This window comes from Fukomys damarensis, unplaced genomic scaffold, assembly GCF_012274545.1.
Source record: "Fukomys damarensis isolate Sample0158 unplaced genomic scaffold, DMR_v1.0_HiC HiC_scaffold_16, whole genome shotgun sequence".
Classification (NCBI taxonomy): Eukaryota; Metazoa; Chordata; class Mammalia; order Rodentia; family Bathyergidae; genus Fukomys; species Fukomys damarensis.
Window position 1 is genome coordinate 65,930,550 of NW_022900928.1, and position 10,712 is coordinate 65,941,261.

At 51.6% G+C, this 10,712-nt stretch overlaps 1 protein-coding gene across 1 annotated transcript in view; it reads right to left on the reverse strand.

Moving 5' to 3' along the window:
* Window positions 1–17: 17 nt before the first annotated feature.
* The window catches only part of Scn4b (sodium voltage-gated channel beta subunit 4), a 17,459-nt gene continuing 6,764 nt past the window's right edge, over window positions 18–10,712 (reverse strand). Inside the window, exons 2-5 of the mRNA XM_010629358.3 lie at window positions 9,673–9,845; window positions 8,346–8,574; window positions 6,306–6,435; window positions 18–2,370 (exon numbers count right to left, since the gene is read on the reverse strand). Of these exons, the coding sequence (XP_010627660.1) occupies window positions 2,277–2,370; window positions 6,306–6,435; window positions 8,346–8,574; window positions 9,673–9,845 (626 nt within the window). The 3' untranslated portion in view covers window positions 18–2,276. The remainder of the gene's footprint in view (window positions 2,371–6,305; window positions 6,436–8,345; window positions 8,575–9,672; window positions 9,846–10,712) is intronic.

Consider the following 10,712-nt stretch of genomic DNA (forward strand, 5'->3'; position numbering starts at 1 on the left):
GAGAGAGAGAGAGAGAGAGAGAGAGAGAGAGTGTGTGTGTGTGTGTGTGTGTGTGTGTGTGTGTGTGTGTGTGTGTGTGTGATAGGGGTGAGATACAGAGATAAGGATGAGACCAACTTGGAACAATCTGTTCAATTATAAATCCTGCTTCCCAGATGCTTTTCCAAGCCAAAATTAGAAACAAAACTTGCCAAGCCTCACGACAGTCCGGTGAGGTAGGTTAAGTATTATTACACCTTTTGGAGAGATGGCAAAAACTGAGTGCAGAGAAACTGCACGGCCCGTCTTTACGTTATCAGTAGACTGGGAAAGAAAAGAGGATGACATGTTCCTCTCTTGTTCCACACAGCTTGGGGACCTCTCAAGAGAGCAAGAGGAGCCCTACAAAACTCTGTCTCTTCAGCTGTTGACACTGAGAAGGGAAAAGAAAGTAGTTTTGCATGGAGGCAGCTAGAAGTTTTCTGAATGGCTGGGGACTCTCATCTTTCTGCTCCCAAAGCCAGGCAATTCTGAACCCCAGCCCAGGATGGGTTTGAGGCGAAGGACAGGACGGAGGAGGCAGATCAGAGGGGGGATTTGCAATCCTGCCAGCTTGAGCAAGGAACATGGCCACGGCCATGAGAACATTCAGGTGTTGCTGTTCCTCAGCCTCCCCCAACTTCCATCCTGAGACGCTTGAAGCTGCATCTGGGAGAAAAGAAGGCTCCTCCTTTCTGTCCCTCCTTAGCGCCCAGAGGGCAGTGTCCAGTAGGAAACCCATAAGAGAGCAAGGGCATGGGAATAAATGAGGGCAACACTCACATCTCCCTGTCAGGATCCCAAATGGAAGCACTGGGCAGGTGTCTCCAGGTTTCAGTCCCTGGCCAAGAGGCCATCAATAACACAACTTCATGACCTCCTCCACAAGCTGGGGAACCCATGCCACATCACTATGCAGTTAGGTCAGGGAAGATGGGCTGGAAAGGGAGGGAGGAAGTGAGGGCAGGAGCTGGGACTCAAGGAGCTAAGGCACAGTCCAGCCCCACATTCAAGGACTGTGCAAACTAGTTCTGCAGCAAGCAGAGGAAAAGTGTGGGTCCCTTCTCCCTGCTTCTCCAAAAACTCAGAATAACACAAGGGGAACCTGCTGAGCAGGAAGCAGCTAGAAAACCTGAGGGCTCTCTCACCCAAGGAAGAGGATCCCTGAGGCAAAGGCAAACCCAGGGCTGGGGGATGCACAACCCTGGGAGCAGGGACAAAGGTGTGGTAGAGGGGCACCAGAAGAGCAAGCCAATGGGAGGGCATGGGAGGTAGGAGGGAAGAGGGTACAATCTCTCTAGCAAGATGACACTCCCTGGTGTTTCATGGGAAGAGAAAGAGCAAGGGAATCAGGCTCAGGAGTGCTCAGGATGGCAATGGTCCTGCCATGCCAAGGAGAGGGACTGCCAGGATTGGAGGCCTGGGGTAGGCATCCCAATGGCCAAGAGGCCCAGGACACTGGCTTAACCACCTCTGCAGCCCCATTCCTCAGTATGAAATGCTAGGAAAGGCATAGGTAGAACTCCAGTGCTCTAGAAAGGATTGAGGCGCCCCTCCACGAGCCCCTCAGCAACCTGGAGAACTGAAGAGTTGGCTAGGTGGGAAAGAACTTTCAAGACCAAGGCAGCCAGGCCTAGCTGAGAAGGATTTAGAATCTCAGAGGAGAGGGCATAAAAGGGAAACTCCTCATTTGAGGGACTGTGGGTGACCAGTTAGCTTCAAAAGCCCAGATTGCCTCTCACTGTGTGCCCCCTCCAGCAGCTCCTGTCCCTAGGTCTTCTCCAGAGTCCTCTAGCACACTCCCCACCATCAAAAGAGTCTTCTTCTCCACATAAGGCTCCTCCTTCACCCCATCTCCAGGGTCCAGCTTCTCAGGCAAACCCCACTGATCCCCTAAGTCCCTCTTGCAAAGAAAACAAAAGGAAAACCAAGGAAGGGTTCACTCAGGATGGGGAGCCTGAGTAAACCCCATTTTCCTGGTGTTGGAGGACCAGCCCCTCAACACCATCCCAACCCCTCCTTTCCTCTTCTGACTTCTAAAGGCCCCAACCCCTTGTCAGCCCTTGTCCCCGGGAAGCCTGGCTGGGGAGCGGGTGGGACAGGCCAGGCAGGACCCCAGTTTCTCCCTGCCAGGAAAGACTACAGTTTGAGCCAAGCAGAAGATGTCTCAGGCACATGAGTTCTATGGACAGGGCTCAAGCATCAGTGTCATGGTCAGAAAGCAAGGCTCCCTGTGCTGCTTGGCCCAAAGCAGGGCCTCACACTTTTGTGGGTGGCTTCTCTTCTGCCTTGGAGCCTGGCAAGCCATTCTCTGTGTTGTCATTTCCTGAGGAACTCACAAGACACTCCTTCCTGGAGAGGGAGAGAGAAACACACAGGTGAGGAAAGTAAGGGATGAATTGGGGAGAGAGACATGGCCCCTGAGCCCAACCCTGCACCCACTCCTCAGCCTCCTAAGAGCTAAGGTAGCAAAAGACCAAGTCACCTAACATTTCTATACCTCAGGTTCCTCAACTGCAAAACATACATCACCATGACACCATCTTCATCGGGTTGCTCTGAGGAGTCAGGGCATTTAGAAGGGTGCTGGCATGGAGAAAAGACTCACTAAGGCTTAGCAGCCACCTGGTTGTCTCGACACAGTAGAGGCTGCAGGGCACTAGGTACAGTTCCCAGAGGCCAGGTCCAGGCTGTTCCACCCTGGGAGAAGGGTGAAAGCCTCAAAGAGTACCTAAAGCACAGGGTAGGCATTCGGTAAATGACAGAAAGAATTATTGTTATAGTTTATATCTGGATGTCACCCCAAAGCTTCATGGGGTGAGGCTGAGGTGACAAAGCTCCTCTCCCCAGGGCCTGGTGGACCGGAGGTAGGAGAATGAGGGTCACAGAGAGAGCACAGGCAGCAAATGTGGCCTCCCAGTGGCACATCTGGGCAGAGGGTGGAGGGCCAGGGCAGAGAAAGAGGAAGGTGAGACAGATCGGACAGCCCCTTCCAGGAGCCACATCATCTTGACTATCCTGGCTGCATGGATTCCGATTTGTCTTCTCCTTCACAGCAGGACCAGCCTGGGTCTCTTGCTTTTTGCTATAATTTGGGCTTTTCATGATACTCAAGGGACAGCCTCAGGCTTCCCTGGGGCCTGTCCCCTGCCTCTTGCCTCTCCTCACCTATGTGGCCCGGTGCCCTATGGCAGTCTTGATGATCATGCCAGGGTACTACAAGTCCTCACCAGCTTTCTGCAGCCAGAAGGAAAACCACATGCAGCCTGGGATCCCAGGTTCCCAAGGGCCTGTCCCCAGTCTCTTCTCGGGCTTTTTCTCTTCCTATCCCACACATCCCCCATTGTCACAAAGAGGCTTTGTTCTCAGAACAAATGCCCACTGACCAGACCCTCTACCTAGCTCTGTTTCCCCCACCTGGAACATCAGCCCCTCAACCTCCCCGTCACAGCTTTGTATCATGCTTTTTTGCAGGGACTGATCCCTTGCATTACATGGATTAGAATACACATCATGTCTCCTTTAATGACAGGCAGAGACTTATGCCTTTCAGACTGTCCCACAGCACCTAGCACAGGGCCTTGCCACCAAATAATACACGAATGAACTCTAGATATGCCCAATGAGTCGATAGGCTATGGTGGCAATGGTTTTAGGGTTGACGCCAAATCAGTCCGAGTTCAAATCTTAGCCAATAGCCTTTAACTACACTGAGACTCGCTTTGCTCCATTGTAAAATAAAAATGGAAATATTGTATTAAAATGCCTCATAGAGTACTTAAGCATGGGGTGGGCATTCGGTAAATGACAGGAAGAATTATCGTTATAGTTTATATCTGGATGTCACCCCAAAGCCTCATGGGGTGGGGCTGGGGAAAGTGACTGGATCATGAGTGTGTGTCACCCATCAGTGGGTGGGTTCACTGATGAGTTTGTGCTGTATGTGGTGTCAGGAGGTAAAGCCTTGTCCGAGGAGGCGGGGCACTGGGGAGGTGGCCTGGAAGGGTCTGTCCACCACCTCCTCCCTTGATCTCCTTTCTTCTTCCTACCACCATGCCATGAGCTGCTTCTCCTCCACCATGTTGCCAGCCTAAAGACTGAAGCCTCTACAAACTGTGCACCAAAATACACCTTTCCTCCTCTAAGCTGTGGGTGTCAGGGTACTGTGTCTCAGCAATGAGAAAGGAGCTAAGACAGTTACTATCTGTAGCAACCTGGTCTACCAGTGTGCTAGTAAGAAAACATTTAGCATGCCTTTTTTCCTTTTACTGTTTGTTTTGGTTTGCACTTCTGTTTTGTGGTGCTGGGAATGGAACCCAGGGTGCGTACCAGGTAACCACTCCGCTACTGAGCCAGCCCAGCATGCTCTGTAGCCCCAAAGGATCACCCATGTAAAACCATATGTTGAAAAACTTATCCTCCAGCTTTGATCACCACTGGTGGTAGGACTGGTTATTAAAAGCAAAGCCTGAGGGCTGGGGCTTTAGCTCAGTGGTGCCACTGCCTGACTCACAAGCACAAGGTCCTGAGTTCGATCCCCAATGCCAAAAAAAAAAAGAGCAAAGCCTGGCCAGCACCTGGCACAGTGCTTTGCACACAGTACCTCAAAAATAGCCACCAAAGGAAGGAAGGAAGGAAGGAAGGAAGGAAGGAAGGAAGGAAGGAAGGAAGTCTAGATATACCCAATAAGTCAATAGGATATGGTAGCAATGGTTCTACTAAGGTTGAAGCCAAATAAGTCAGAGTTCATATCCTAGCTCTATCATTTACTAGCTATGCGGCAAGCTCTGTCCCTCTCATGATTGCCAAAGGCCTCTGGCCACCGCGCTGGCAGGCCATGGCCTCTGGAGCTCCTTATCTCTGCCAAGGCCCTGGGGCCCACACTGCTCCTCAACCTGGAGCTGCTCCCTTAGTGACCCCTCCTTGCTCTCCGAATCCTTCCCTTCTCATGGGGAAGTTTCTGCCCTTTCCATCTGGACCCACCATCGAGCAGAAGCCGTGAGCAGGGGCAGAGCAGTTTTCTTCACATCTGAGTCGCCATCGCCCCTCTGCTCCACTGACAGGCACCTCATGTCCTGCCTGTTCCTGGCTGTAAGACTCACTCACTGCCTGCTGCTTTGAAGCCTGCCCAGCACTATTCTAGAAACTCGGGGCCTGGGGTTTGCACTCTTTGTGCCTGCCCATCCTTCTTCTCCTTTCCTTTGTAGATGTTTATTTTTTGAGGTGCTGGGAATGGAAGGGGTCCTTGAGCCTACTAGGCAAGTCCTTTACCACTGAGCCATTTTTATAGCAGAACTTAGCCTAGGGCTTCTTGGAAAGCCATATGCACCTCTTTTTTAAAAAACTTTATTTTTATCTCCCCATTTGAATTTTCAGAATTTCATAGTAAGAGATCTCTAGCTCCCTAGCAGGGTCTTCCCATTTTAGAGTTTCTGTACATGGACTGGTATTTTCTCTGATTTAAAATTTTTAAAAAGCTTCTTGAGCTCTTTGGTAGGCCCTCAGGGCTGGTGGTACAAATGGAAGGAGAAAGGCTGATGGGCTGGCACGGAAGAGCAAGTGAGCTGCACCCATGTCCCTAATGAAGTCAGTGTATTCGACAGTTACTTATTGGGAGGAGAGGAGAAGCAGGGAGATTAGGAGAGGGGCTGGGAGACGGGGACACAGTCCCAGGAAGAACACAGACAGCAGTGAGATTCAGAAGACAGGGTGGACCGAGGACAGAGGGGTGACTACAGACACACGGTGGGAGGAGGGGACCACAAACTGAGGAGTGGTGGGCTGGGAGGGCAGAGCTGCTGTAGTTAAAAACAAAGGAACTGAGGGAGTCATTTCCTTCCTTCCATCTGACTCTAAACAGCACCCAATGCTTACTCCTGCTCCCAAAACACTAAGAGAGGTAGAAAATAAAATAACAAAAGTCTAGCCAGGCCCTAGGTGAGAGTACAGGCACTGAAGCGCTGGCACCAAGGGAGATTCCGTGGGAGGCACCTAAAGCCAAGGTATGTGGCCTCTCAATTCTAAAAGCCTGAGTATCAGTCCTCTCTTCCCTATTTTTCCTGTTGCTGCTACTACCTTTGACCACTGTACAGTGGTTTTGTTACACAGCACCTTCGGTGGCATGGTCTAGCCCTGAGCACAACTTTCTGTGATCTTCAATAAAGGTAACTACTTACGACTTACTACCTGGGTGTACATGTGGCAACTCTTTCCTGGTCGTACATAAGAACCGGTACTACTGGCCCGCCCAACTGTAACACAGGAGCGTGCACGGGAGGTCAACTCACTTCTTCTCTCTGGTCTTCTTGAGGATGAAGGCAATGAACTTCTTCAGCAACAGGATGAAGACCAGGAGTCCGATGACCCCGCCCACCACACTCAGGATGATGAGCGTCACCGTATTGTCCACTTTTTCCACTGTGTAGCCAGAGAAGGGAGGAGAGGATGGGAGAGGAGAGAAGGGGTCACCTGGAGCCAGCACTAGGGCAATGCAGGGCTAGCAGGCATGGAATCGGGAACATGGCAGCCACCCTCCCCATACACAGCCTCCCACACTCACACATAAGATCATGGATAAATCAGAATTGGAGTTCACAACAGCCAGGTGTGGGTCACAACTTGACCCTCAAATTGCTGTGTGAAACCTGCATTGCCTCTCTGTGCAAAAGACATCTTTAAGGAAGGAGAGGGGAGGGGAGGGGAGGGGAGGGGAGATATCCTCATAGCTCCCTGTCTTACCTTCTTCAAATGTTGCTTTTCCCAGCAAGGCCTTCCCTGGCTACCCTGCAAACACCTGTCTTCCTTTGCTGCTTTTTTTTTTTTCCCCCACAGTTACTATCTGTAGCAACCTGGTCTACCAGTGTGCTAGTAAGAAAACATTTAGCATGCCTTTTTTCCTTTTACTGTTTGTTTTGGTTTGCACTTCTGTTTTGTGGTGCTGGGAATGGAACCCAGGGTGCGTACCAGGTGACCACTCCGCTACCCATGTTCTCTCACACAATATAATTTGTTTGTTTTTGTTTGGGTTTTTTGAGATAGGATCTCACTATGTAGCCCATGCTGGCCTCAGACTCATAATCCTCCTGCCTCAGCCTACCAAGTGCTAATATTACCGGCATCTTTTTTGTTTTGTTTTGTTTTTTAGTTTCATTGCGCACTGACTAAAAGAGGAGAGCAATCTCCTCCAGCAGGAATGTGCCTGTCCGGTTCACACTGCACCCTCACAGCTAGAACAGAATCCAGCACTTGCAGGTACTCAGTAAGTACTTGTTGATTAGATGGATGGATGAGTCTGAAATGGAGAGAAGAACTTGAAGGGACTTTTGGGGGAGAGAGGAATTAAGGTGAGTAAGAGCACCCAACTCAGTGCCTGACACCCAAGGCACTCCACAGGTACTGTCCCTTCCCTTCTCCTCCCCCTAAAAGGCTGAACACAAAAGAGAATGACAGGAACCCAGACAGACAGGAAGAGGTGACAGTGGTGTCTCAGATCTGACCTTGGTCACTTCAGGCTTAGAAAAAGCTGGCTTTGGCACAATCAAAATTGAACTCCCAGCGTCCCCCTCTCCAGGCACTCTGCATCATCCACACAAAGGCAGCAGGATCCAAATCCTCGAGCAGCTTCCCATCCCTTTTCCTCGGTTCCTGTACTGCCCCAGGCTTCCAGGATCCCTGCCCACCACAAAGCCCACCCTGTGTGTTACCCTCTGCTTCTCTAACCATCTCCACTGATGGGGGTCATGTGACCACCTGGCTCCTGATCAGGAGCCCTCACGGTCTAATTGGCCCACGTGTGTCAGACTTCCATCCCCCAGGTAAGATATAAGCTCCTGGAAGGGAGGAACCATGTCTCCTTCCATCTCCCCTGCAGGTTTCTCTACTGACATATGCATATTTCAGTTATCTGTGTGCGTCTTCTGCCCTACCCTGAACCAAAAACACTCCTCAAGCTAGAACAGAGGCATCATCCATAGCACTTTTCTGTATGACACATAACATTCAGGCATAAAACACAAACTGAAGCCATGATCAATATATACGGAGAGAGCTTAGTTGGCTACTGCCTGCTCCCCGGTAGCTCCTCTAATCCTTATGACAACCCCAGGAGATTGAAGCCACAGTCCCATCTTACAGGCCTGGAAAACAAGGCTCAGAGAGGCTGTGTATTTCACAGGCTACTCAACAGCAAAAGCGTTCAGACTGAATTTTCCTAGCTCCCAAATGTAATGCCAGTAACTCTTACAAGTGTAAAGCAAAAGAAAGCACCAGTATAGCAGTGCTTCCAGGTCCTTCCCGCTCCACCGCTCATTCCTGGTCCTCATACATACGTTTATCAACGACTTGGAGGATGATGGTTGCCTGATGCTCGAAGTCCTTCTCCTTGGGGTTCCTCACACGACAGGTATATTTGCCCGAGTCGCTGAACTCCAGGTCCCTCAGCAGAATGGATATGTTGTTCCGCTTCTCCTTAGTTGTGCCCACCAGAGTGATTCGGTCATCATCTTTTAACTTCAACTTGGGATCAGACTTATCATTCTTCACGATCCCTTCTATAAGCTGGGAGGTAGGCAGGAGAGAATGAGAGTGGCCATGGGTCATGACACCTCTTCAGCCCCTGCACGGTGCCTGTCTTGTCTGGGTCCAGGAAGAGCCTGCAGTGTGAGGAGCCTGGTCCCCACTGGTTTCCTCTGCCAATGTCAACAGCTGCCCTGGATAACCTGAATTTTGCCCAGCTCCTTTTAGTAAGGTCCCCTGGAATGCAGCATGCTTCTTAATGTTCTCTTTGTAAAAGCCTTTTACATAATTACCTGCAAATACCACATGGGCTTCCTTCCCTCTACTTTCCACCCAGCATTTCTGATGACACCCAGCATGTCACCTCCCTGACTTAATTCTAGCCCTCAATCTAGACCTGAATCAATGCTGCAGTTCTGCCCATCAGCACCCTAAGAGGTCTGAGTTTAACTCCACCCCAGCACAGCTTGGACTCTATGACTTCTTTGTGTTACCTGAGAGCAGACCTCTGCTGGGTTGCAGAGAACTCAGTTCACACCTGTTGGCTGACTCACCCCCACTCTGCCCTACCCCATGCTGCTCTTGCAGCCACCCTGCTCCTCTCCTACTGCCTGTCTCCTTCTTCCAAGTCCAACCTCTCTTCCCTTCCCTCATTCAGTCTCCTCATTCTGTCTCCAGTCTAACCTGTCTCCTGTTTAACCCTCCCAGTGATCCTCGCTCTTCTTTGTTCCATTAAACTATTAATTTTCAGTGGGCCAGGGATTTGGCTCAGTGGTTCCACGGCCTGCCTCACAATGCAAGGTTCCAAGTTCAATCCCTGGTACCACCAAAAACAAAATCAACTATTAATTTTCACACAATCAATCCAAGTTCCAGGTATTTCCTAAGACCAGACAGAGGACACTAGCCAAGAATTCCAACAGGCCCCAAGTTCTGGCAACACTACCTAAGCATCCCTCCCACTCAAAGCCTGTCTGGAAGAAATACTTGCAGATAGGGTATCAGAAGGTGGGTTCTGGGGGCCATCACAAAGGGGCTCTGCCAGAAGGGGCCAGAACTTGGAATGGGAGGCTTGCATGGGAAAGAGACAGAGGAGGGAGTGAGGATTTGGGCTGCCCTGACCCTCTCGCCACGACTTACAGTTCTGAACGTATCACTGCTATTGTAGGACCACCAGAAGCGGAGGTCCTCAAAGCCAAAGCAGCTGGAGAAGGTGCAGGGCAGTAGGATCTCCGTACCATTGACAGCGTAGATGGTGGTGGCCTTCCCCACTGACACCTCCAGCGACAAGGATACGGGAAGCAGGAACAGACCTGTGTAAGGGGCACAGCCTCACTTAATAAAATTCCACAGGAATCTCCAGGCTGCGGAGTCTCTTGGCCAGGCAAGGAGGCCTCTGTCACTCTCAGAGCCAACTTCAGGAGGATGGGTCTTTAACTCCACTTGACACCACCTGGGCCACCCCCTATAATTCTCCACCTCTCCCCATCCCGTGGGGTTGAATTCTGTGCTCTTCAGGTGCCTTTGTGGGACTCCGAATGACCACCAGGGGTCACCCCAACCCAAAAAAAGGAGGATCTGGGCGTTTTGCGGAGACTCCGCGCCCCCGCCCCGCCCCGCCCCGCCCCGCAGCTGGAGCTAGCCCTTGAGCCCACCTAGAAGAGCAGAGGGGGCGCCCTTAAGTGTACGTGGGAATTTCCCCTACAACTGGGCCGCCTCTGTCTCCTCCCCCTCCTACGGTTTGCCGCATTCGAGGGTGGGGGATGGAAGCGGACAGGGTCCCGAGGGCGAAGGAGGAAACTCGGCCTCCGCAGTCCATGCGCTGTCCAGCGGGCTCTCATCTCCGAGCCCCGAAGGCTCAGGACTCCTCGGGGCTGGACCTTACTTGGCTATCTGAGTCCAGCACCTTCTGGCCACCCAAGGAGATCCTGACAACAAGAAGACGGACCGGGCCAGAATGGAATAAGGGATAACGCGAGAGAACGGCTTGGAACCGGCAGCCCGGAGGGTCGAGCAAGCACAGCAATGCAGAGAAAATAACGAAGAGGGCAGAGACTCTGTGGAGGCAGATTCCGGACGAACTGGAAGGCACACATGCAGAACCGCCTTCCCCTCCGGCCTCCGAGGAGCTCGGCCTCCCCAGGACGCCCGGCGGCCTGGGAACCGCAGCGACGCCCCCG